At 41.4% G+C, this 27,551-nt stretch overlaps 1 protein-coding gene across 11 annotated transcripts in view; it reads left to right on the top strand.

The window, feature by feature from the left end:
* Positions 1-6,855: 6,855 nt before the first annotated feature.
* The window catches only part of TNS3 (tensin 3), a 243,433-nt gene continuing 222,737 nt past the window's right edge, over positions 6,856-27,551 (top strand). For 6 of the 11 annotated variants that reach the window (XM_075493666.1, XM_075493665.1, XM_075493667.1 and 3 more), the window contains exon 1: positions 6,856-7,261. In XM_075493666.1, coding sequence (XP_075349781.1) covers positions 7,166-7,261 — 96 coding nt within the window. In that variant the 5' untranslated portion in view covers positions 6,856-7,165. Of the gene's footprint in view, positions 7,262-14,214; positions 14,323-27,551 lie in introns of all 11 variants that reach the window. The other 5 variants (XM_075493668.1, XM_075493673.1, XM_075493671.1 and 2 more) reach the window with 5 other exon arrangements.

Below are 27,551 nucleotides of genomic sequence, written 5' to 3'. Positions count from 1 at the left end.
AAAGGCAGCCTGCAGAGCCAAGTTTGGCTGTGAATAAAAAAAGCCTGGCAGAGAGCAAGCCCAAGTCACCTGCCTGCTCCTCTAATGCCAAAAGCACCAGAAGGCTGGGGCAGAGGGGCTGGGCAACAGCTCAAAAGCTCGGGCAGCGGGCAAATGAAAACGTTACCACAGCTGAGGACCATTTCCTGGTATTTCGCTGCTGTTTTTTAGCAAGCGGGGGGGTGGGAGGGGGAAGGGTCTGGAAAATATTAAATTGGCCCCAGAGGGCATTTAAAAAAAAAAAAAAAAATCTGGAATTTTGCAGACAGTAACTGTCTGTTGCATGGCTGTGTGTTTTTCTTGGAAATCTAGCACAGTTATGTAACATGTTTGGGCTTTTTTAACTTTCCTTTCTTTTCAAGGTACCACCAGAGCTTTTGGCTGATGTTTTCATCATTACAACAAAGTAAGTTTTAAGTATGTGTTCTTACTTTTTATGAATAGCTAAGCTGATTTAAGAACAAACACAAAACCTGAACAATTCTCATCCAGATCTGCATTGATGCAGAGGTTTGCCTTTCTCTTTCTGCTGTGTGAGTCCCACTGTAAAGTGGCTTTTGACAAAAGATGATACTCTTAGCTGACTTACTTTCAGGGTGAGGCTTTATTTGGGGTGGGAGAGAGTTAAGGACATAACTACATGGGGAGCAGTTTAAATGGTTTAGCATAACTCCCTTTTCTTTCTAATCTTTCCAGGCACATATACTGGGATTATAAAACACATGTCTTTTCATTATGTTTCCCAGACATAGTGAAGTTGTTAAGTCTGCCACATCTGTCTGTCCTTTCTCGACCTCCCACATTTTTGGCTTGGGGTGAAAGAGCAGTTTCCCCCATAATCGGATGGCAGAGCAGGAAAGGGGGTGTTCCTGCAGCTGAATAGCAGAGCACGCTAAATGTCATCTTTTCTGAAGCCTTTTAACACTGGCCCCTTTGGGGGGAAAATTCTTTTGCTTAGGTTTTATTTTTGGGGTATCAAAAGGAGAGGTTAATGGAGGTAGTGGATAGAGATAAGAGAACAGCCAGAGTGTTTCTTTTTGACATGTGAAGTTTGTTCAGTTCTTTCTCCAAAACAATCCACAGGAATTAGTTTATTTGCATATGCTGGTCTAAGGTTGTGACCCAGGTAGTTACAGGTCTTATCTAAGTGGTTCATGGAGATTCAGTTCTTAGTTCTTGATGGAAATTATGTTCACACAGTTTTTTTCTAAACAAAGCTCAGAACAGTTTTTAAAAGTATCTCAATAATAATGTTACTTATTAGAGGAACAGAAAAATTGGAGGAATTTTGACAATGCAAAGAGGCTATGCTTTTCTTGGCGAACTTTCCATTTCTGTCTCTAATGTACAGTTCACCCATATGTGTGTCAAGATGAGATGCAGGCGTATTTTATTCCACCTCGCTCATACTCATGGTGTGTTCAGATCTGGAAACTGATTAGGATAGCCAGCATATCAGCCCCACCATGGCAGAGCTCTTTACTGCTATTGGCATAAAATGTTGCTGGTATTGGAGCCAAGTGTAACGTATAGTAACTTTTGTTGAGATAAATCCATGGCCCTGATGGGAAGCACCCACAAGTGCTGCGGCAGCTGGCAGACGTCACTGCAAGTCCACTCTCAATAATCTTTGCTCAATCATGGTGTCTGGGAAAAGTACCCAAAGACTGGAGGAAAGAAAATGTCACTCCTATCTTCAAGACAGGCAAGAAGGAGGAGCCAGGGAACTACAAGCTGGTCAGCCTCACCTTGATCCCTGGGAAGGTGACGGAGCAGCTCATTGTGGAAACCATTTCCAGGCACATGAAGGACAAGAAACTCCTCAGGAGTAGTCAGCATGGCTTCACCAAGGGAAAGTCATGCTTGACCAACCTGATGACAATGAACTGATGCACCTGGTAGATGAGGGGAGAGCAGTGGCTAGCGTCTACTGGGCCTCCAGTAAGACCTCTGGAACTGTCTCCCGTAACAGCCTCATAGCGCCTTAAGCTGTTGCTGTAGGGGCTGGATGAGCAGTGAGGTGGATTGAAAACTGGCTCAATGGCCGGGCCCTGAGGGTGGCAATTGGTGGTACAAAGTCTAGTTGGAGGCTGGTAAGTAGTGGTGTACCCCAGGAGTCAATACTGGGTCCAGTCCTGTTTAATATCTTTGTTAATGATCTGCACGATGGGGCAGAGCGTACCCTCACCGAGTTTGCGGATGACACAAAGTTGGGAGGAGTAGCTGATATAGGCCAGAGGGTCATGCTGCCATCCAGCACAACCTCAACAGGCTGGAGAAATGGGCTGACAGAAACCTCAGGAAGTTCAGCAAGGAGAAGTGCAAAGTCCTGCACCTGGTGAGGAACAACCCCACACACCAGTGTATGCTGGGGACCACCCAGCTGGAAAGCAGCTTGGCAGAAAAGGTCCTGGGGGACACCAAGTTGAACATGTGCCAGCAATGTGCCCTTGCAGCAGAGGAGGCTACCAGTATCCTGGGCTGCATTAGGCAAAGTAGTGCCGGCAGGTCGAAGGAGGTGATCCTTCCTTTCTACCCAGCACTGGTGAGGCAACACCTGGAGTACTGTGTCCAGTTCTGGGCTCCTCAGTACAAGAGAGACATGGACATACTGGAGAGAGTCCACTGGAGGGCCACAAAGATGATTAAGGGGTGGAAGCATCTCTCCATTGAGGAAAGGCTGAGAGAGCTGGGACTGTTCAGCCTGGAGAAGAGAAGGATCAGGGGAATCTCATTAAGGTCTATAAATACCTGAAGGGAGGGTGCAAAGAAGATGGAGGCAGGTTCTTTTCAGTGGTGCTCAGTGACAGGGAAAGAGGCAATGGGCACAAACTGAAACACAGGAGGTTGTCTTTGAACATCAGGAAATGCTTTTTTACTGTGAGGGTGACTGAGCACTGGGACAGGTTGCCCAGAGAGGATGTGGAGTCTCCATCCTTGGAGATATTCAAAAGCTGTCTGGACGTGGTCCTGGGCAACTGGTGCTAGGTGGCCCTGGTTGATCAAGGAGGTTGGACCAGATGATATCCAGAGGTTCTTTCCAATCTCAACCACTCTGTGATAAGTTAGTATTTAATGATCGTTATCCTGAGTCTGGAATTCACTCTGGAAATACTAAACCTGATAAACCTAATTTTCCCTCAACTCTGCATGCTCTTGTTCCTTCTCAGGAAAAAACAGTGTTTTGGAAAACTTAACAACAGCAGCGCTGCTCTTGCAGAGTTACCAGACTCAGAGCTTGTGATTGACACCAATGCATCACTCCATCATTCCATCGGTGTCAGAGGCTCTAGGTACTGCTCTGCATAGCTGAGGTACCATTTCACCTCCTCCAGAAGAGAGTATTTAGTTTCTTCAGTCTTTAGAACTGGATGCTACCTCTAAACTCCTTACCAAAAAAACAGTACTGTTTGTGCAGACTTTGAAAAATGTGAGTGTTAGAAGAGCACACTCCTCCTTATTTTTGCTTGGCTCTTAGATTGTGCCAATAAAAGCACTATGCATTAAATGCAATGTATTATTGCTCTCACAAAACACTGTTGAGTGAGCTCTGTTCAAAACTGGCATAGATTGATCTTTTTAATGCTTATTTTTTGACAGCCCAAGCAGAATGAGCTGGCTGACATTTTTCTTCTAAAAACATAATTTTTGTTATGTCCACATAATCTGAATAATAAGAAACAGCCTGTTAACACATACTGCTAGGGCTAATGGGAGTCTTTTGGCAGTCATACACTGGAATAACAAAACTGTTCAGTACAGAAGGAAGCTAAGTATTTGAAGAACAGAAGGCTGAGAATTGCACAACCCTGACAATATGTGCAAAATTTAGGAGCTGCTCCTGTTCCCACTGCAATAATGCTAAAAATTCCCTGAGCTATTGAAAGAATTTTGAATAACTTCTGTGCAATCCATTTTTTTCTCTGTAGATGTTCCAACACAGAAGCAGGGTCATGAAATGAATATAATTTTTGTGCTGCTCAGTAAAAATAATGGCACCATAAGGAAAATGTTCCTCTTGCCTGACTAATCCCTCTCCCACCAAATAACTGGCTATAATTTCATTGACTTCAGACTGGTGCATTTCCTGGAGAGTTAATGGCAGACTTCATGCTAATACGCCTGGCTTTGCCTGGGGCTTTGGTCATTATTCTCTAGGAAGTGATCTATGTCTTAGCCACAGTTAGTTAATTTGAAATCATTACACATCTGTGCATTTTTTGTTACTTCTTTCCCCACACTCCTTGGTCCTCCCCAACCTCCCTCTGGTTTTGCTAATGACAAGGCTGAAACCCATCTTTTCTAACTGCTGACAATGGTGGAGGAAATAGGAGGGGGACTGAATAGTTAAGGAAACTCTTCCATTCCTATTTACTTAAATAATGATGGGTTATTAATGCTTGCATGCCCCTCCTATAAATAAAAACACATTTACTACTTTCTTTAAAAACACACCCTTTTCATTGCAGGTACTGCACTGGATCAGGTTTGTGGTAATGAGTTCCCTGAATTACCAATTAATGGCAGTTGAGAGCATTTGACATGTCAAGGACAGGGTCACCACATTGTGGAACCCACAGATAAAATTCTCTTCAAATTATGAACAAATAACCACTGAATATTTTTTGCATACAGGTGCCAGAGTCAAGGACTAATCCAGAGCGGAACTTGGCATTTGAGTCCCAAAATGATCTTGGTTACCTCTGTTAAAGAAAGTTATAATAAAGTTCTGTGATCTCTTTTTCAAGGTTAGCTGACAAGCTGCCCAGCTGCATTTGAAGAATCTGTATAAAAAGGGAAGTGGTAGCACTAATCAAGAAAGCTATAACCTTAGTTATTTACCAGCAGCATGACTCTCTGTCCCCTTCTAATTCTTGATTCTACTTTGGTTTTGAGAAAACAAATACTGTTTTTTTTTTTTTTTTAAATACCAGAACAAGCAGCAGAGCCATATGAAACATTGGCTTGAATAGTTAAGCTTTGCAAACCCTTTCACACATACCAAGTCATATTTAGAAGATGACAGAAATTAAAAGTAGGGTCAAAGCACTAAAGCAATGGAAGTGATCATTCCAGTAAGGTAGAACGGTGAAAAGTCTTTCAGAAGGGGTTGACATTTCCACATTTATACCATTTAATTTCTGAAGAGGGATTTCAAACCTGTCAATAGTCATTCCTATACTGTCAAATTAACGACACTGACTTAAGTTCTCTCCTCTTCATGACTTTTATTTGTGGATCAGTCAACAAGGACCAGATGAACTCACCTTGAAGTGGATGAGCCAGTACAAATGCCAGTTGGAGAGGTTGCTTTTGACTAGCTCATAAAAGTCACCTTCACAATACACATTCCCATATTATGACTCCAGTCAGTTTGGGGTATTTCAAATACAGCTCATTAGTCATGATTTGTGACTTCTCAAAAAAGCTTACATGACAATATCAGACCTTCAAGTTATCTAAGAATAGCTCTTCCTGTACAATGACCCTTTCTCCCTTAATCAATCCCTCATCCTACAGAAATAACCCATTTGTGCATTCAGGCTCTTTGAACACAGAGTTCAGGCAATGGAGGGCCGGGGGAGAAACATGGGAAGACTTATGCAGTGAAAATAAGCTGACAGCCCAGAAATGACCCCATGTAGGCTACTCAGTGTATACCTGAACTCCTTCATGCACAAGATCAACTAATTTATGAAGTAAAATGACTTAAGTCACCTGAAGTTGAGTGCCTGGCATAATGGGGGCCAAGTACTCAATTAGAACATCCAAATGGTACAAATAAATAATAATAGTGTTAAAACCCATTTAATTATTTTTCTTTTTTAGCTGTATAAAAGACACATTGTTTTGACCTAAAGCATAACATGTCAGATGTTATCACAACACAAATGTTCAGAAATGATTTCTCATCTCTTCTATTCCTTAAGGAAAAACAAAACTGATCGACCCAGTTCCTCCAAATCTATTTTAAGATGCCTCTGCTAGAACACTGAAATGCAAATGTTTGGAAATAGGTAATGAACTCTCTTTGCTGTTCAGTTATAGACATCTTTTACAGCATGACAGTCAAGTAAATGTGTCTTGAACTTCTCAGGACACGTCAGAGGCAGGGAAGCACTGATTTATACCGTGTCCTTTTCTGCAGAGGAGGAAACTTGGAAACCCAAAGAGACGACAGCTGAAATTTTTTGCCCACGATCCCTTAATTATAGTAGCAGTTATCCAGTGTTATGCCCTTATGTCCTGGTGGGAGATACAGATTCTCGGCACTGTGGGTAAAGCAGCTCTGCCTTTCCTAAAGCTGGAGAGCTAAGAATTAAAACATGCAAAATTACAGCACATTTCTGCAAACTTAAATTGCATAGGATAGCAAACGTCTTTGGCAAAGAGGGAAACAGAACCCCTGTCTCTAAGCTTACAGTGCCGTGCTTCCATCACATGGTTATCTTCCCTGCCTCTTACAAGCAGTGTACATCCTCTCACAGGCAGGGAAATTAAGTTCTGTTAAAAACCAAAGGGAATTAATTAATGTACACAGGCAGGCAGATTACACAAAGAAGCAGGAAATTCCTGTAGGTTCTTCCCTTCTGAAACTGTTTTTAAAGTCATTCTTGATGTCAACTTTAAATACCCATTTTTCTCTCTCAAGTTACTTGGGTACTATCAGCTTGCTTTAGTGACAGATTGCTGGAAAGCTCGCTTTTCTTCTGCACAAAAGGAGCGCACCCTCCGAAGCAGACTGTTTTGCGAGTTATTAGTTTCATTGTTATGGTATCCATACCACCCAGTGATCCAAAAACCCTCCCACCAGAATAGGGAAGGCTAAGTTTCCCCAGCTGGAGACACGAGCTTTCGGCACCGGCTCTCTGATTTGTCGTCCCGGCCCCGGAGGGGGCACGGTGTGGTCAGCTCGGGAGCCCGGTGACAAAAGGGAAAGCAGAGAGGGAAGGAGCTCGGAGAGCGGCCGAGGGGGTGACAGCCAGGGGAGCTCAGCCCGGCTGTGGAAGCCCAGCACCGGCCGCGCAGGGGCGGGGGGCTCATGGCTGCCGGCGGCGGGTGAGGAGCGCGCAGAGGGCAGGGCCCCGGGACCGCGCTGGAGGCGAGGAGCGGCCGGGAGTGCCCCATGGGCGGCTGGGCGAGCCTGGCGTGCCGCGGGAGGGAGCTGCGTCCCCTTCCCCGTCGCCGCTCGGCGCAAGAAGAGGCCGAGACGATGATTCAGGTACGCGGGATGTACTCCCCAGCCCGGGGGCGGCGGGGCGGGTTGCGGCGCTGCCGGGGCCGCGGCCACCCCCGCCGGGCTCGGCGCCGCCGCCGCCGAAGGGCGGGCCGCGGGGAGGCGCCTGCGCCCGGCGTCGGTAGCATCGCCTCGCTCCGCCGGGCCCTGCCGTGGGGCGCCGGCGGCAGCTCCGCTCCGCACCGCGCTGGGGTCCGGGGCTGCGCGGGGCGTGCGTGGCAGCGGCAGCGCCCGCCTCTCTCCGCGGCGGCGAGGAAAGCAAAGGCGCGGGTATGCGGGGCGGCGTCTCGGCGCCCTCCCTGAGTCCTGCCGGGGGCTGGCCGGCGCACGGGCTGAGCCCGGCGCTCGGCTCCATCGCGCGTAGGCGGCGGTTCGCTTTTCCCGCTGCGCCGGCTCGGTCGCGGGTGCTGAGCCCGCGGAGCTTGTCGGCAGCGTGCTGCTCCCCTGCGACGCCGGCCGCAGCCGGCACATGCCAGAGCATGCGTTCGCCTTCCCACTCGTGTAAATATTCCCTGTTAGCTTTGAATATGCACCTAAATCGCTTTTTGGGGCAGTTACGGAAAAGAAATGCCCAAAAATGAGGATGGGTTGATAATCCTGAAGTACACATACCAACTTTTAACGGGTATGAAAGCTTGATCAACTTTAAATAACTCTGGTTTAAAACCCATTTGATCTCAGCGATGGGTTCCCGTTAACTTTACGACTGTGGACAAAAACAGAGAAACTGCCAAAATAGCAGCCTCTCGGCACAACTGCAAATAGGAAGTACCAGAAACCTCTAGAGTGTTAGCCAAGAGTCTCAGCGCCACAGAACTCATTCCAGAGGCTCATTCAAGCATCTCTATTTCTGGTTTGCTAAGCAAACCTCTGCACCTTTGAAGTTTCATGCACTTCCTCTGGGTTACCTCTGAAAGCTTGATTCAACAATGGATTTAAATTAATTTTAAGCATATGTTTAAATGTTTTTGCTGACTAGGGTTCGGCACGCTATAGCAGTCTCCCTCTCCTCTTGCATGCTTAAGTGAGCAACCTCTTTCATTTCAAATCCCTTCTGAAGACATACCATTTCTGTTGAAACCTTTTAGGATTAGTTTCCCAGAAATTTATGAATAATATACCACACAAGTGGTAAACTGTGGATATATGTACTAAATAATCTTTACTGGTTTCAAGCTCCCTTTGACCATCTCATGTGCGCTCTATCTGTGAAACCATCTCCCTCACTCTTGCGTCTAACGTTTCAAACCAAGCAGCTTCAAATAACCATTTTATTATAAAAAGCTGCCAGGGAAATATCTGAGCGTATGTTTTCCTGCCAGAATTGCTTTCCTCTGAGGTGTAAGATGGCCAGCATTCTGTTGTAGACAAGTGACTCATTTAAAGGGCTGAATTTTTTGCCTTCTCTCAGAATTAGAAGAAGGAGCTTTATTCCATTTGAAAGCATATACAATGATATCCAGTCATCTCTTTGCCAAAGAAACGTTAGCCTGTGACCTTAGGCACAATATTAAACCTGAAAATCATAATGTTACATAGGAAAGAAAAATTATTGTAAGAACCTTTTCTTTTTTTTTCAGGGATTCATAAATATAAATTTCCTAGTAACTCTTAGCTCCAGCACCATGAGTCTGATTTTAGAATCTTAATGGAGCATGCTTTACTAGAGGGAAGGTTACTAACTGGTCATTGCACAGTGACTCAGTTGACGCCAGGACCCCAATTTTGCCGGATGCTCTTGAAACACATCAAGAAAATGTTCCACACTATATGACTTTGGGAGCAAAAGCCATGCCTTGTTCTCTTTTTCATGCCAGCACTTCTATTACTAGGACTTAGTTAGGCATGGGTAACCCTATTGCTCAGAAACAGTGTCACACTGCTGTGGTACGTGTTCACCGTGACAGTTTTGCCCCACTACACTTTGGTTCCTGCTTTTCTTTGTGGCTGCCTGGGGCTGCTAATTGAGAGTCTGCTGCTCAGAGTACTCTCCAGATAATTAATGTTATTAATATTGCTTAGGAATAACTCCTTTTCAGCTAGATTTTACTTCCAAGTTTGTTCTTGATTCTTCTTTTCCTTGTTAAGATATCCTGAAGTGTCAAGTGAACCTGAGCATTGAAGCCAGGAGCAAGAGAACAAGCTAAATGATGTTAAACTCCTCTTCCTGTGACACTTAAACGGACAGGGAGAGGGCAACACCAAGCAACAAGATAAAGAAATTTGGTAGTTCCCTAGCACCAGTGCGTAGGGATATAGCAGGGACTGCTGGGGCTAAGCAGAGCTTCACCACTCTCATACCCTGAAATGGATGGTCTACATTCTTCTCTTATTCTTCTCTTATTTATATTAGTATAAATCAAGAGTTTCTTCTCTGAAACAAATTGCATTTCATCAGTTTTAAATTAGTATGAGTGATAGGGGAAGCTGGACCAGTAATTCTCAAAATATGGGTTATAAAATGAGTTCAAATGATGGAGTAGTCTACAAAGCTGGCATAGGCTCCAATTTATGCTGCTATTATGGAACAGAAAACATGTGGGCAGGATGTATTAACATCAGTGGCTTTATTTTACATCTGGAACATGAAAAAGGAGGCAACAAGCAACAGCTTAAAATAGGAGCTTTCTATATTGTTGAATTTCTATTGATCTTTCTCTTCCAGCAGGAAGATATATGATTATACAATAGGAATTTCTACCACTGGGTGGTTGAAATAATTGTAATATTAGGCATTCTGCCTCAGAATATGCCAAAAGGTCTTAAGACAAAGTTGAGGGGAAAATAGCATAAATTTGAATCTGGGAAGGTGTTTTAAAGAGTGAAGTGGTTTGTTTGTTTTGTATTTTCAAGGAGAGGGGTAGATTTTTCTAGTATACATTGCACTAGACAACTATTTTTCTCTTGGAATCAATGAAATTAAGCTAACTTAAAATTGGCACTAATGCCACAGGTTTGCAATTATGTTTTTTGGTTAGGCCTCGTCCTTGGGTGGTTTATCAGCTTCCTGTGAGGGGCCGCTGTGACAGTGACTATTGAATTCCCTGTTCAGTCTGGACTGCAGTCAGTACTGAATGCAAGCACCAGCCCTGGCTCAGTATCTATAGGCAATCCTTCCTGAGCAGATCCCAATGTTACCTGAAAACTCATTGTCTTAATCTTTACTTTTTAACCACGCCTTTAAATTTCTTTTTCTTTGTGTATAATATTGTAAGGGAGGTCAGACTCCCTGAACAATCTTTAGTGAGATCAGACTTCTCAGAGGAGCAATTCTTGGGATTTTTTTTTTTAACTTGGAAGTTGAGTGTGAGAGATAGGAACTTGTTTGCATATAGTTTCTGATAACTTTTTTCTTTTTCAAGAGAATATCAGCAATGCAAAACACAGGTGTTTATTATCATAAAATGTTATGAGCTGTAAAAATACGAGTCCTTGAACTGAAGTTATCTCAGTCCTGCTGTCTTACATCAGTAAGCAAAAAAGCAAAGTAAAGCTGAAGTGCAAAGTAAAGTAAATAAAGTAACCTTTTCAGAGTTGCTCAGCAAATACATAAAAGACTTCAGGTTTTCTGATCCTCAGTGTAACGCTTTTCCACTGAAGCATATTACTTTTTAAGTAATGACTTGTCACTTGTGCAAAGCAAGGAAAAAGGACAGTCCAAATGGATCTTCTGTACTGTCTTCTCTGTACAGTAGGCTTCCATATTATATCTAGGTATCTCTGACTCTGGGTGAAAGTGTGCAAATGTGAGGATGCTACCCTATATCAGAGAGCAGTCACCAATATTGCGGAGTCCATAATCTCCCTGCAGGAATATTCTGGCTTCTGCTATTGATGACTTATTTGTACAGATGAATAGGAAGAAAAGTAGTTCTTCCAGGAATAAAGATTTTAAAGGGTTTTGGGATTGAATACTAAGCAAATAGCAGCATTGGGCCAAAATGCCCACAAGCTCATAAGTCTTTAGCATCATTTCCTTGTATTGTGTTATGCAACAGAAGAGTCAGAATAAAACAACAAGAATCCTTAAGAATATTTTTTTTGCCAGTGCTAGGTCGTCTGCGCAGATTGCAGGCCAAGATGATGACAACTGTAGAAGACCCAGCCAGGGGGAGCATTATTAGTCAAATCCTATTCAAGAAGCTGATGAATCCTGTGGGCCAATCACCCTTTTGTTAATGAATGTGTTCTTTCATCTAATGAATAAATTCTGGAGGAAAGTGGCATCATTTTTATTATTGTACGTAGATGGTAAATCCCTTAGACTATGTGTCTTGTTCCCACTCCATTATTATTATTTAACCAGTCAGGTTAATTCATGTAATGATGTCTCTGTCAGTAATGTTTTTTAGTACATGAGAATCTTGGGGAAAGTGGAAGCTAGCCTAATACAGACTACGTAACAGTATGCAACTGGAGTTCTTTTCAAGGTCTTCAGCACCATATCTGGTTCCTTAAGTGCAAGTTGTCTATGATATTTTTAATGACCAAGGAAAGCTTTTCAAAACTCTCAAGCGGTTTTAGGTGCTGTATAAGTTAGGTTTCCAAGTGGTTTCAGGCAGGTGAAGTACACTGAAACATAATGGCTGTTACTGGAAAGAATTACATCTCCAGTATCCTGCCTTTTGTCTGACAGCTATGATATGCCCTGTGGAAAATGGGCTAGATAGTTTTCAGTCATTTTACTTCCCTCTTGCTGAAAACCATTGTAAAACTGGATTAAAGATTTTTTAGAAAAATAATTGCAGCTTCAAAACTTAACAAAAATAATTTCTTAGAGGAACTGATAAGCAAAGAAGGATTTAAAACACTTTCTCCTTCCAGAAGAGTATCAAGTGAATAGTAGGAAAGAGAAAGTTCCCCAAATGGCTCAGTTACTGCCCTCAAGTGACATCCTGTAAGATGAACAACTTTCCCATGAAACTTACAATAGAAAACAATATTTATTTTTTTTTTTTAGAGTTTGTGGGTTACTTTTGAGCATTGCTGTAGCTTTATAATTTCAGAATTGTTTCTTCCCACAGACTATGAATGTTAAATTGTATTATTTTAAAAGAAAATTCATTGCTGGTTCTGTTTTTTTAATCTAAATAGGGAAGTTTCCTGGATCTTGGACAGTCTTTGGTTACCCAGAAAATCGATAGAATTCTTGGAGAACAGTGAGGGAGAAATGACTGTGTTGAATATAAGTAGGTACCATCTGCTGCAAATCTAGCTGGTTAAAAGCAAGGAGGTTAAATAGTTTCAGTCACCCCACCATTTCATAAAGCTGTTTCTTTGCACAGACGGTTCAGATCACAATTCCATCACTGATACACGTTGTTTAATCATCCAAACCAATGATTAAATTATCATAATTGTTATTCAAAACATGTGAGTTTTTTTACGATATGTGGAATGAGAGTCATGCTCTTTTTCCTATTTCTCCTTCATTCCAGCTGGTCCTCCCTCCTGACCTCAGGGCTGATACAGATCCCATGGCCCTCCAACAGCAGAGCGAGCTCCTGCTGATTTTAATAAATCCTTGAGTAGCACTGGTGCCTGAGCAGTCTTGGCCTCTCTCATGAAAAAGTAAAATGTTAGCAGCATTTCCCTTCCTCCTCCACTCTGCTCTACTCATGTAAGAGGTTGAGGAATCATCATGAGTCTGCGATGGTTGAATGTTTTACTTAGCTCCAGCAGCAGGGTTCTTCATTCAACAAAGCACTTGAAAATTAAGCAATTTCTTAAGCCCATTCCTATACAATAAAATACTTATAGGCTCATGTGATCTTGACATCTCTAAAAATTGAAAATTAATTTTAAAGATGACTTAAAATAGTTTACTGAATTAAAGTTTAGGAATGTTTAATCCCCTAGTGACCCATGTATGATGCTGGTCATGATAAATTTCCCCCTCCTCACCAAACATAACAACACTTATTATGCCCTCTTTCATTTTCCTCCAAAGAGATAACTACTTGATATTTCCTTTTGCTTTGTTGCATCCTCTCAGATACCCTTACAAAAACAGCTTTCTTGCCCACTGCCCTTCTTTTTCCCCTAAAGTGGGTGCATAGATCACATGATGCTTGGGTGTGAAACTGTATCTGTGATGCATCCGGGTATAGATTTTCACTTGTTTAACGCTGATATTTCATACTTTAACATGCTTAGTTGTTTATGTATAATATAGGCCCTGGTTTAAATATCTGCAGTTGCTGAATTGGGCTCTGATTCTATGGCTCTTACAGCAACAAAACTTCCAGTGCCAAACACAGCTCTTTGTGGATCTCTTACAGCATTATAAGAGACTACTGGTGCAACATAAAACACATAAATAAGGTTTAAGAATCCTGGTTCAGTCTCATACAAAGCTGCTAACGACTGGTCAAAAAATCCAGGCAAGTGAGGATACCTCTTACTCAGGAAATAATTCATACAGGATATAGTGCCCTGGCAGTTAAAATACAAATACCCTGCAGAAAATTACATTTCAGGGGGCTTTTCATCTTTAGCATGGATGGTAGTTAACAATATTCTTCATGTTAACCTTCTTATGGACTGGGTTGGGGAGGCATATGTGGGAGGGACCAAGGGAGGAAAAGGAGATTTAAGTTAGAAGCCAGCTAACAGCTTGCAAGAAACTCTGTAAGCTCATATGCTGTACTCCTGCTTTATTTATGTGAATTCCCACCATCTCGGTTTGACCGTTAGAAAAGAGGCTATGGTACCTAGTGCATGACACGACTTGAGTCCCAGTGGCTGGATGTTGCAGCTACCTTTATGTTGTGCATTTATTTTATGTGACCTGCCACTTCCTATAATTGATGATTTCTGGAAGAAACCTTTCCCCTCCACGTGGCCAAAAAAACCCCAAATGTGAAGTGGCCTTCTCCTAAAAACAGATGAAGAGAAGACAGCAGTGCACTAACTTTTTGTTTCTTTTCTCTTTCCAGCCTGCTATGTTTTTAATATATAAAGAGCCAAAATAAGTGGGATTAGATTTTCCAACTAGACATGATTTTGCTACACTAACTCAAGTAAACACAGTGGGAATGTAAAAAGTAAGTATATGCCCAGTGCTGAGTGTATGCTAGGTGTTTCTTGGTGTGTGTGAGAGGTTGAGATTATTTTTGTCTTAGTTTGTGCCCTCTGTAGTTCCTTGCAAGATGGTGGAGAGAGGAGTTTGACTCTGCTTTGTGACAACTAAAGGCATTATGAGATGCTGTTTGGCAGCTCACCCATTTAGGACTTGAGTCCTTAGAAAAAAGCATTAAAATAGTTCAGGATTTCTGCATTTGTTGTCTGGTGTTCTATGCAGTCTCTGCCCTACTATTTCACCAATTTCTGAGTCAGAAATTATTATTCTGCTTAACTGGTAGCTCATTTTTCTTGGAGAATTACTATAGGACGTGTTTATGAAACCCTGTTTTTTTGTTCAATGACCTGGCAGTTTTAAGATCAAATGGGAAAGGGCATTTGACCTAGAAGGCACAGTACAAATTTTATCACCATAGAAGGACAGCAAGAATAGGTATGAGAATCACCTGAAATTTATAGGTACACCTTTATACTTCATCTGAAACCATTACTTTAATTGAAAGTTCTGTTTGAAATCAGTTTGGATGATCATTGAGAATACCTCTACTTTCAAAATTAGTAGCATATCTAAAATAAAACTTGTATGTAAAGTCCTAGAGGTTCATTTTCATATGAAGCAAATGACAACCTCAGATGTCACTTCTAAGAAGTATGGGAATTTTTAAGTCATCTTTTGATTCCAATTTTGCAGGTTTTCCATTGTCTCTGTCACAACAGAGCACTTTTTCATCTTGGTTGTAATGAAATAAATGGAATGGTGAAAAGACACTTAACCAAAAAAACTTGGTAGCACAGCCCGTAACAGATCTTCTTACTTCATTTTATCTGTGCTTTAACCATCAGTCAATACTGCTTTCTACAATAATGGGTTCCTGGCTATTTTTTTTATTCTTATAAGGTCTTTGCAATTAAAGCCAAATACGATTGCCTTGTGGATATGCCCTTTTGAATTAAGGGCAGAAATAGCTGTTCCAGCTATCACAAATAACATAGATGTGAAATGTTTTAGAGAGTCAACTGCCACCATTGTTTATCAGAGCTGTTCCAGATCTGGGGAGAGAAAATTGAATGAAGCCAGAGCTAACGGAAGTGAATAGGCGCTCTCATTCATTCCTGCCCTGTTTCATTTTATAACACATACATAAAACTAAAACAAGAAGTCTCTAGGGTGATAGGGTAAAGTGAAGTTTATCTCAAGGTCTTTGAGATTCCTAGTTACCATCAGCCATACAGTACATTTTCTTGTAAGGACTCTTATCAGACCTCAAGAGCTTGCCATGGCAAGGATGACCACTTCAAATCATGATAGTTAGGAGGTGGTTCAGTCTGGTATTTCTGAATTGGCTTTTGAAAACAGAGTTCATTCCCAAATCCCATGTGATAACCAGCTTTGAGCATGCCTTGCTCCCTGACAATGCTGCTGTTAATCCACAGATTTGTCATGCCGCTGTACTTGGTTTGTAGATCTTCCCACTGGCCCTGGTCCAGCTGGTCATGGAAGTTACTGCCTCTCTGGGGAAGGGCCAACCCCTCTTCCATCCCAGTCTTTTCTGGCTTCCAACCTCAGCCAGCTGGTAATATAAGGAGAGCTGGTAATGTAAGAGTCACCTTGAGGTGACTTACTGTTTTCTAAAACCCTTTTGGACCCTGTGGGCTTTAAGAAAAGTTACTTATGTCCCAGATCCCCTTCGAAGTCACCAAAGCTAGGACTTCTCTGTCACTTCTTGGATGCTTAAGTTACAATGGTAATCCTAATCGCACCTTTACTCCCTGGTACGAATATGAGCAGTTTCTGTAGCAAGAGTTTAGGTTTTTTAAAAAAATTGAGATGTATTTTTACAAAACGCAGCACAGTGCTGCGTCAGTACATGTGTGAATATACTTGCATGCCCACGCTGGTTGTTACTCATATGTCAAGTTACTTGTGAACCCCAGAATGTATTTGACCACATGGCTAAACTGGTGGTGTATTAATTTTAAGTAATGCAACATAAAGCAATAAGTCATTATTATGATGGATCTGGGGCACACCACAGAGCTGTTGCTTTCCTTAGGTCATGATTTTTAACAGCTGAATTATGCCTTTATATATGCTGCCTTACACATGGTGTGAAGTCAGCCATTTTTTCAGGAGCTGCAACACGCAGAACAAGATGTATCTTTTTGGTTCCCATATAGATTTCAGGATGGAGGGACCAGGTTGGTTGTTTTGGCTGTGGGACTTGCAAGAGCTCTGTTAAACAACTGCTGCTTCCCGTTCTCACAACTAGCTGGCCTTGGCCTTTTCGTACCTTCTGCTCTGAGAAGACTGTCATCCACAAACCTTCCCAGCTCTGACCTACCCCAAATGCATGTAACACTGTGGATACTTTAGCCCTCTATTACATGTCTGGCAGGAATGTGGAGCACAGCTGATGGAAAATGGGCCATTGCTTTTGGATCTCCACTGTTACCAATACTTGCCATACTGTTTGGCCGTGTCACCAGGGCACCAGGCAGACGGCTGTATGTGACATTCAGGGGGAAAACACATGGAGACAATTGGGGTGATATGTGGAAATACTACATATTCTTTCCTTTCTGTTAATTGATGGAGAGTTGCCAGTGATGAATCACAGCTTGATGTCATAAGCCACTTCTTATTTATCAAAAACAGTTGTAAGGGGGACAGAGAATAAATGTGCTGTTCAGCATCTTGTTTCTGTTGCTCCCCGTTCTCTGTCATCCAGCTACAGAACATTAACGAAGAGTCTGCTCCTAATGCTTTTTGTCAGTTATCCAAGCAATCAGAGCCAACAAATGCTTTTTTAAAGTAATAGACTCTCAGAAACTAATGCAAGTTTGGGACTTGAAAGAGCAAAAGGTTTTCATTATGCTTTTAAAGCAAATGTCAAACATAAACTCTTTTTCATGTCCGTATAAGCCCAACGGGCATGGAATGCCTGCTTCCTGCCAAATCTGGTATTAACTATGGCTATCACTTAGAGGGAAATTAAAACCATTTGGGCCTTTGTCCTTGAAGGCTCCCCATACAATTTATGAAGGCTCTCTGTAGATTTATTGCAATGTCAGTTCATGGGTTTTCAGTGTTTGTATTCAGTATGGTGCTTCAGCGACAGGCTGATTATGTGGTGGTCTTGAATGCAGTGGTCCAAGGGCTTTGTTTAAGCATATGCACAGTGGCACCAGGACCTAGACATGGGTGTGTGTATGCATGCATGTGCGAGAGAGAAAGAAAGATGATACAGAAGATGAGTGAGTTCAACCTGGGGATTTTGACCTGGATTTCACACTGCTTTAATTTTGGTGGGTGGTTCAACAAAGGGTTGTATTTTTAGCCTGTCTTTAAGGTATTTGGAACATTTTTTTCTTGCCTTTGTGCTTGAGCAGGGGAAAGTGCTACTTTGTGCATGAATGTTTTTGATGGGCACTGTAAGAAGAACTATACTCACGTGAAAATAATGATTGTGAGTATAGCACTTCACTCAGCTCTTCCAGCGCCATGGCACCACTAGCAGTGCTAACTTGAGGAAGGCTGAAGTCATGCAGAGGGAAGTCTGGTGGCCGATCTGTTGCCCTGTAGGTCCTGTGGTTGTAACTTGCCTAAGTAGGAGGAAGCTGAGGTTTGCAGTTACTCTGACACAAAAGCGTGTCTTCTGTTAACTGCTTATGAGACATTTGACCCATAGCTTTTCCCTGAGTCATTCCTAACTTATTTCCCATTGACATCTGGGTAGTTTTAGTTGCATCAACTGTGTCCCCACCTGGGAAAAGAAGAGAATCTGTTGGCTTAAACTGAACAAAACTTGCAGGATTTTAGAGTTTGTCGATTGTGGTGTTTTAAATCCAGTGATCTGAAGGCAAAAGCTGTCGTGTTCTTCACTGTGGAACCATGTCAGAACAGTATGGGGATGGCTTTTCTTTCCTCAGCCCTCATTTGGAAAGAATTCCTATTTAGGAATGCATTTACACATGTAGCATGAAGACTCTCAAGATGTGAGGGTCTAGACAAAAGGAACACTGATGGAACGCTCAAAAAGAGTGATGGGGCAGCCTCTGTGTCACCAAACTGTGACACTTTGCTGTTTTCCCCACAGAAAAAGGAGCCTGTTTTTAATGTATCAGCTGGGATCAATGAATGCACTGAACATCCATAAAAGGAGAAACTGAAGAATAATACTGTTTTGCAAGCAAAAAGGTGTTTTCCTTATTTCTCCCTTGCAATCCATCTTGAAAGGCCATTGATGCTAAATATTCATTAAAATGTGGAATTAATTGACCAGAACCAAGTGCTTGGTTTCATTGTGGATGGCCCCCATCTTGAGAGGCAGAGGTTCTTCTAGAAGGGTGGAGCTGAGCCTTAGGCAGCTCTGACTGAGATTCCAGCGATGCTTGCTTCTTCTTGGGTTTTGCAGCTCTATTGAAGTTGTCAGTGTAACAGCATTGGAATGTCATTCAAAAACTTAGCAAACCTGACCTGGTTTCAGCAATGTCGGAGGGCATTAGGTGGAAAAATGAATTATGTGGAACTCACCAGAGAATAGTATTTTCAGTTTAAATTGTTTTAAATTCCTTTTAATTCCAACTCAGATAAAGTTAGCTGCAAAGGACTGGTTCACAAGATTTAAAAATATAATCTTAACTTTTTGCTGAAACATGGCGAGAATGAGAAAACAGAATGAGAATGATTAACCTTGCTACAGGATTGCACACAAAATACTTTAAAGTGGTAGCTGTTATGAAATACACTGTGGATTTAATAATTTCCTTATAAATATTGATAAATTCAAACATTCTGTTGCTTCCACATACTGTAGAAATTTTCATTAAGAAATTTATGTATTATACTTTGTCACAAAAAATAAAAGCAAGGAATAAATAAATAGGAAGAATCCTTATTAATACTACTGCAGTTGCATTTCAGTGCTATCTTCAGTGTTTTGATCAATTATCACCATAATTTTTTAAAGCTGAAGATATACTTAATTGAATTATTGCTTTCAACACTTTTGTATCTTGCATGTGTCTGCAAACTAAAACTTGGCTTATATGGACAGGGCAAGTATGAAAAGTGCATTTTCAGTCTATGTTTACGGAGAAAAAGGATTTGAATTGGGAGTTTGTGCTATGAAGCTGGGATCCCGACTTGAATAAGCATCACAGGGATTTGACACAGATGAATGGACTGCTGGCTGCTGGATTCTTGAAAATTCTTTGAACCTCCGTTTTTGGCTAATGGTGGGGGGAGAATCACATTTTGCCCTTCCTGTAATAAGTCAGAAAAAACTTGCCACAAGGCATTCCTCCTCTAAAATCCTGTTGGCAGTTTAGGCTGTTATACAGAAACTGGGAGCCAGGATGAAAGAGGAAACCTTGCCAAGAAATCCTAAAAATAGAAAGCTGAAAAATATTACTGGTGTCACTGGAAGGCTTACACTTTTAATTACTTTCATATTGTGGCCTTAAACTCTATGAAAATCAGAGTGCATTGAAAGCATTCTTCTGAAAATACCTGCAGATTTTAAAAAAACTTGCAAGCTGGACATTGAGCTGTGGATCACATTCTCCTAGATGCTAAGAAATCTGACTGCCCTCAGTATATAAGGTAAAATTTAGAAATCATATTACATAGGTGGTTTCACACCCCCACTCCACCCCTTATACTGTCCTTTTAGCTGAGGGGATAATTGGATTCTGGAATGCAGAGGTATTTATAGTTACATCTCACTTGATCCAAATATTAATATTGTTTTCTTATTTGAAGGGGCATAATTTTGCTTTAAGCTACATTTTAAAAAGAATACACAAAAAATCATCCTGAAAAAAATTTTAATATATAAATAATTCTAATACTTTGTAAAGGCTGTGCTTTTGCACCCTCCACATGACTTTTGCCTGCTCTGTGTAAGCTATTTTTCATGTATGCTCTTTCTTGTAGACTAAATATTGATCTAATAGAGTGTACGAGCTGCAGAAATGTTCAGGGTATTCAGCAAGACACATAGTGACTATTTACTTCATCATGCTTCCATTGAAGATAAGTTCTTAATGGATATAAAAATCAAATTACTTAGGAAAGGAGGGCCAGTAAAGTGTTACTGCTTTGTTAATAAGAGGGGTTATTGGCTTTTTTTCTGAGGTTTTTTCTTTCTTTTCTGAAAACTCTTAAATAAATGAAAATATTGTGATGGTTCAGAGATTCAGTATAGAGAAGAACAATTAAGAATAATAGAGTCCTTATAGGGACCTGGTTTAGCCTCATATTGTGTTCTTTTTCTGTGCTGTCTCAGTCCTTTGCATGAAAAAAGGGAGAGGTTGACTGACTAATGCAGCAGTAGCGACTGTAGTTTTTGGTAGTGACAGAAAAGGGATGTATCACTCAGTGGTGAAGGAAGATCTTTGCATTGAGCTCATATGCTTCCTTATGTGTGTCCTAGATTTAGCTTAGCTATTTGTTTTCTAGAGTATATCCCAAATATTGTGGTGTATAACGTCTATAATGAATATCAGCCTTAGAAATCAGAAACCTCAGCATCAACATCTAGCATCAGGATACTGGATTTTATATCTTATTCTTAAATGAAAATACAGGAGAACCGTATTCTGACTCTCTCAGAGTGTATGTGTTGGGGATGCAATGGATTAGAAATCCAAGTTCCTTTTACATGGTAAGGAGTTGCTGCTGCTGCTGTTGATAACAACAATAACAATAATTTTGAAACCCATCTATCCATCTTCGGGTCCCACCAGGTAAGAAAAACTTTCTGTATGTGTGTGACCTGCAGATTAAAATGATACTTGCAGCATCGGTTAATACTTCATCTGTCTACCTTGCTTCGTTTATAGCCTACTCTTTTGGAGAGACTTTTCAACCAATTTTCAAACCTCAGGTATTTAACTTAAGGAGATGTGATGCCAACATCCAAAACCATGTTCCTAAAAAGTCCTGCTAAAAGGCTGCCTTGCTGCTGGAGAGCACTGGACTCACTGAGTGCTTCCTGCACAGTTTTTGCAGTATGGCCAGTTTTAGCAGTGACTAGATCAAATAGATCTGGTAGTGTCTAAATCACTAGTGGAATGACTCTGGGGTACAGTCTTTGCTTACATGGGTTAGAAATTCTTACAGGACCTTTTTGCCTAAGAGGGAGCTTCCTTCCTTTGGCTGAAGTCATGCTGTGCATTCCTTAGAGACATACAGAGATTGGGGGATTGAGGAAAAATACTGTACCCAGTGTAACTGTGTGTCCTGGCCATGACACTAGGGTGATTGGAAGAGCACCTCAAAGTACTGATTATAATATAGTCTCATGGGCTGCTGGAGTATATATGTTTTGAGGCACACTTATTCTGACTTCCATTGAAAATCTCTTTTTATTGACTGGAAAGATGTCATGCAAAAACCTACACAAGAGAAGCAAGTGACATGAGGACAAGGTACAAATCTACATATGGGATTATAACCTGTTTTGTTTTTCTTTTAAATCACATATGAAAATGTTTAACTGGGAAATAACACTGTGAGCTGTGGAATACTTGTGAGCCTAGTTCTCACAGCTGAATACCATTCAGAGTGTGGGAAAAACGGAAACCTTGCTGTAGAGAGAGGCTTCTTCTGAGCCAAATGGATGACATCTAAGACCTCAGATTAAAGTGCAAGAGGAGAAAAGAGTTGATAATTACAGCATCAGATACATACAACTCTCAGGACGTAGCAGAAATCATAGGTTGCAAACATAACTGGCAGAGTGCACCCAGAAGTAAGTTCACAGGGACATATTTTCATTCTGTGCAGACAGCGTGAGGCTAACTGGGTTTAGCTGCAGTGCTAACCAGGAAGAGAGTTCAGGCTTTTGAGATGATATGGTGCTGTCAATTGCAAAAAGTGCAAAAGGCAACATAATCTCTTGCTTTCTGACAGACTTAAGAAGAAATTTGGTGCAGCAGTTTGGTGGTGTTTACTGCATTTATTGTATGTTCTTGAAACACTGTCCTTGGGAGCTGAATAATCAATGTCAGCAAAGGAGTGCTCTGGCTTTTGCCCTGTGGCTTTTTCTGCCTCGGTGCATGTTGCACACATTCTCCTACTGTTATGACCATCTGAAAGCGCAGGTGTTTATAAAGGTGCAAAAATAATTTTCAAGGAGTTGAGAATTATTTTATTTTTTAGCCTCTGTCAAAACTATCTAGAAGAGAAGTACAAAGATCAAGGGAGGGAAATCCTGACTCCCCGGAGTAGCAAATCTCTGCTCGGGTTGCTAGAACCAGAACGTCAACCCCAGACCTTTCATTAGGAAAGGCCTCTCTGTAATTGGTCCTTGCCCTTCTGGTTGTTGCCACTGTTACTGATCTGGATATCCCTGAATAGCTGTGGTATCTGTTTGCAACATGCATTGCTGGTGGTGAGTTTTCCAGTGCTGGGAAGGAGGTGTGGGTTGAGAACATTGTGCTTTCCTTATGAAACCGTGTGTGTGTGTGTGTGCGGTAGTAGCAGCAGCCAGCGATTCTGTCCAACACTAGGACAGAGTGGGAAGCCCCGCAACCAAACATGGCCACATGGGGCCATTTAGAATTACCATGCATACTTGCACCTAGGACATTCATATGTGCTGTGGCCTCTCGCTACGTGATACAGAAATTATATTTTTTATTTGTTTGCTCCCCTTTCCTCCTCAAATTCCAGAAAGATGTAGCAGGGGGCATTGGTGGGTTGACTGCCAGCTCAGTGGCCATCCATCTAGTTGTACTAGAAAGCACGAGGTGAAAACAGAGCAAATGAGGTCTGAGAAAGACTGGCTCCTGGAGGAGTGGATGAAGGCAAATTAATCCTAAGAAGAGTTCCACAATATGATTTCCAACACTTCAGCTCATGATTAATCTATCATAATCAAGTCTAATTACCAAAAGAAGAAAAGGGAACATCAGTTACACTGTTATAGGGCCACTGAAGACTGTATTAGTTCCCCAGCGTTTGTATGCGATGTGGTCGGCTGTAACCAAACCCTGTGGCAGTGGCAGGTGAAGGGAAATAGCCATGGAAACAAATATGAAAGTCTTCTGTATGCTTTAATTAGGTCTAATACCTGGCCATGACAGTTTTGTCAGAGAAAAACAAAGGAAAACAAGTCCCATTGCTGCCTCCTTTCTCCTGTTCAGCCTTTCTCTCCTCCCCTACAATGCACACACAGTTTGCTATGGGATTGCTTCTTGTGATGTACAAATGAGTTGCTATGGGATGTTAGAAGATATCCCTCTGAAACAGATTCTGGAGATCCTGAGAAAAGTTTCACTGAAACTGTGACCATTTACCCAAAGGTTGGCTGCTCCTGTTTTTTAAGAGTAAATTTGTATTGAGGGAAGGAAAAAAAAAAAAAGGACAAAAAGGACCCTGAACTACAATACATTCAGAAACCAGAGGGAATAAACAAATCCTGTTCCGTTTCTAACTAATTTTTATTATAACTTCATTTTTTTGGCTTTAAAATTACATCCCGCTCCAGCAGACTTGAATTTTTAGTGAAAAAAATATTTAATAATTTCCTTCCTTTTCAGCTGTTGTAACTGTCTCTGTGAGTTACTACAGGAAGAGTATCTTATTCCTAACTTCCTGATCTGCCTGCAAGCTGATATCTGGTGCCCTCCTGAAACTTACAATTTTGATTGCTGGTCCACCCAGCCATGCCAGATTTATGTAAACAAGGTTTATACATCTAAAGATGCCAGAGAAGCAGACATTTTATGTTTACTCCGGGTCTTTTGGCATCAGGAATTAGTGAACAAACTTAACACATCCAAAGCCACATGCCTTCTTTAATTGCACCTATATTAGATTTGGTGAAGGATCACTGTTTTGTCAAGCAAGAGATTTTACTGATTAAATTACTGATTGGTAGCTGTGCAAGCAGGCTCAGTCCTGAGTCTCTTTTTGGCTCTCAACAGAAGGAGAAACTGATCTTTAACAGATACTGCTGTTCTCTCTGCTTTCCTCCTACCCCATCGGTGTAATAAAGCTGCTGCTTGATCACTCTCTTGACCTTAAACCTTTGGCAACTGGGAGAGAGGAATAAAGAGAGAGGGTAGAGTGGGGGGGACTCTGAAGTAGGAGGCAGGGAGTGAATGATTTGTATGTGGAGATTCAAAAAGGAAGGGAGAGAGCAAAGGAGATCTTGAACAGGAAGGACCAGAAGTTGGATATGAAAGCAAGAGCTGCAAAGAAAAGTGGATGAGAAGTGAAACAAAAATTAGCTGAGGAAATTAGAGATGGGGAGGGATAGGGAGAGGGAGCAAAAGATGAAAACCCAAGAAGAGATAACTTACCACAAGCTGCATAAATTTCAGTAATATGTATATATTGTCTTACAGTAATATTTATCTAAAAGTTATGCTCTAGGATATTAAGAATCTAGGCTTCCTACTTAAGTATCCCAGAAGATGATTTATTCAACTCATGTTAAGATTGGCTACTGCTGTTTGCTGACTACAGAGGGAGCTCAGACAGTTTAAACTTGAAGGCCAGCTTTTAGCTGGCTAAAGTTTGGTAAAATGATTTCTACTTACTGTATATTAGAGTTGGATGTTTTTATTTTAAAAACTGTAAAAGGTGTGGCTTTCTTAGAGAGAAGAGATCTTGGCGTTCTTGTAGGATCGGGATGGAACTGTAGGTCAGCACCCTTACTGGTGGGGAGGAAAAATTGTTTAGGTCAAAATAATCTGGCTTGACGCTTATACTTTCTCTTCACCTGTGTGAAAAATATAACAGTGTTTGGTTTGTGTGTGTGATTTGTATATCACTAAGGAATCAACTCTAATAGTTTTTTAGAATTATTGCCAAATTGTGAGGGTGTAAATATAACTATAGGAAAGATCTCTTGAGCACAGCACCTTAGAATGGAGATTACAAAAGAAAAAAAAAAAAAAGTTGTGATTACATAAGAAACTTAATTCTGTTGTTAAGCTGTCCTAGTCTCCACACTTGCAATTATGGTCTCCCAAAACTTCAATTCCCATGACTGAGACTATGAATGTTACTCGGTGTGAATTAAGGGATCTTTATACGTTTCTTTGTCATCTGACTTCTAATTACTTATCTAGCAGCACTGACATCTATAGGCTTGTCTTCCAGTTGAGAAGGGGAAAGCATTGCTTTGAATTCAGTTGCGTTAATCTGGGATGCTTATGGAAGAAACATTGCTAATTGTTTTTGAGGGGAGAAATGAAGAATTTTTCTCACACACATGTGCTTCTGCCGTGTTTAAATGCGTGTCTGTGAGTGCAGGTGTTTCTCAGTCCCTGTTGTTTCAAAGTAAAGTACTAGGAACTTTTTGCTTCCCTGAAAAAGTCTTGAGCCTCTGACTAGGGACCCACTAGAAAATATCCGAGTATAAATAACTTTGCTAAAATGCTGCAGGTAGTCTTGGGTACTTAGGACCATCACAAGGTTTAGGTTCAATTGACTCTGTTTGTGTACCTTCTTACTTGGAAAGCCTGAAGTGTATGGTGATGTTTGCCTTGGCTGTGCTAAGACAAAAAAGCAATGTGGTTACTGTGTGTATGTAAAAGATTAAAACACCAAAAAAGTAGAAAGATATATTCCTGTGGGAAATGAAAGGATTAAGTAGGCAAACTAAATTTTACATAGGAAAGAAGAATACTTACTGGAATATATGACCTCGGGATTAAATGTTTCATATTCCTCTCTACATCTCTGAAGACTGAACTGCACAAATGAAATTAGCACAGTACAGCCTAGCAGACATCCTGACACAGATTAGCCAAAAGCCTTTTCTATGTTTCCTGTATGATTCCAGGCCTATGTTTGGCATTTTTTATTATTAAGTCTGTAAAAAGTGAAATGCGTGCATGTGGGCTGGATGCTCCATATTGAAGCTTTGCCTAACCATGTCTCTGGACACTCCTGCAGCATGCTGTCATAGCCCTCATCCTGTGTGTCCCACCATGCTGACTGAAGCTGTGGCGGTGGTTTTTGTTGCTCAGAACAGCTTCACCTTGTTATATGAGCATCCGCCAGGTGCCAATGCTCTGACCTGAGCCTGGAGGGAGTAAAAATCGATCAATTGTTAGTTAATTATTAGTTATTAGCAACTCTGACCAACGTGCGCGTTTAGAAGAGAGCAGATGGTTTTTGCGGGGTTGGCGTATCGGCCATCACCTGCTGTTGTAGCGGAGGTGGAAAGAGGAGAGGCTCGGCAATGCCCGGGCCGCAGCCCCCGCCCTGGCCGGCGAGCCTGCGGCGAGCGGGCGCTGCCGCCACGGGAGGGCACTGCAACCCTCCCGCCCCATAGGCACTGCCCCGGCACGGCCTCATTTCTGGGAAATATTTTGGAGTTTCAGGAGGAAGCGCGTATTTTTTTTTTCTTTTTTTTAAACATCAAAAAGCTAGCTCCTCCTCATTCTAGGACTCATTAAGCTGGTTCTCTTTTTAGTTGTATTCCAGAATGTACATGTTTACATGGTTTCATAGCGGTTACCATGAACAGCTTGTGACTTGATCTCCTTTCGCTATTACTCCATCCTTTTCACTCTCCCTAATTAACCATCACTGCCTCTTGTTTCACTGTATATGCTTTTACATTTCTTTTTATCCTTATTTTTCAGGATGACTGTGTATTGTTTTATTTATCGTAACCAAAATACAAGAATAAAACCATAACACAATCCTATACAAACCACCTATTTTTTAACATAATGGTTATGTAAATCAGGAAATGGCAATATTAAGGATGCCCACGCAAAGAACCCAAAGGAAAGCAAAACCAAAACCCAAACTGACCACCAAGAACAAATGCAAATACATTTTCCTTAGGCCTATAAATAGCTCCTCTGTGACCTGTAGCTATCCTAAATAAATTTGTAACCTGAAAAGTGTATATTTATTTAACTTGATGATTTCTCTGCTGCAAATGGAAGTGCTTAAAAGAGAAAGTCTGGGATCTATCAGACTGCAACCTGAACAGAAATTTTATAAATGTTTCCAGAAACAGAAACATTTGTGGTAATTATAGCTCTTGTAATATACCCTGCTTTTGGTTATACCAAGTGTTCTTTTCTTCGTGTGTGATGAAAGCTGGCAGCACTGGGGAGAGAGGTCTCCTGGGTCAGGTACTACATGCCAAAGAGCCTGACTTTCATTTTTGTCAAACTCAGGCATTTCAAGCTGTACTGCAGCACTGCTGAA

The sequence above is a fragment of the Mycteria americana genome, chromosome 2 (assembly GCF_035582795.1).
Source record: "Mycteria americana isolate JAX WOST 10 ecotype Jacksonville Zoo and Gardens chromosome 2, USCA_MyAme_1.0, whole genome shotgun sequence".
Lineage (NCBI taxonomy): Eukaryota > Metazoa > Chordata > Aves > Ciconiiformes > Ciconiidae > Mycteria > Mycteria americana.
This window is presented reverse-complemented; position numbering and strand designations above follow the sequence as displayed.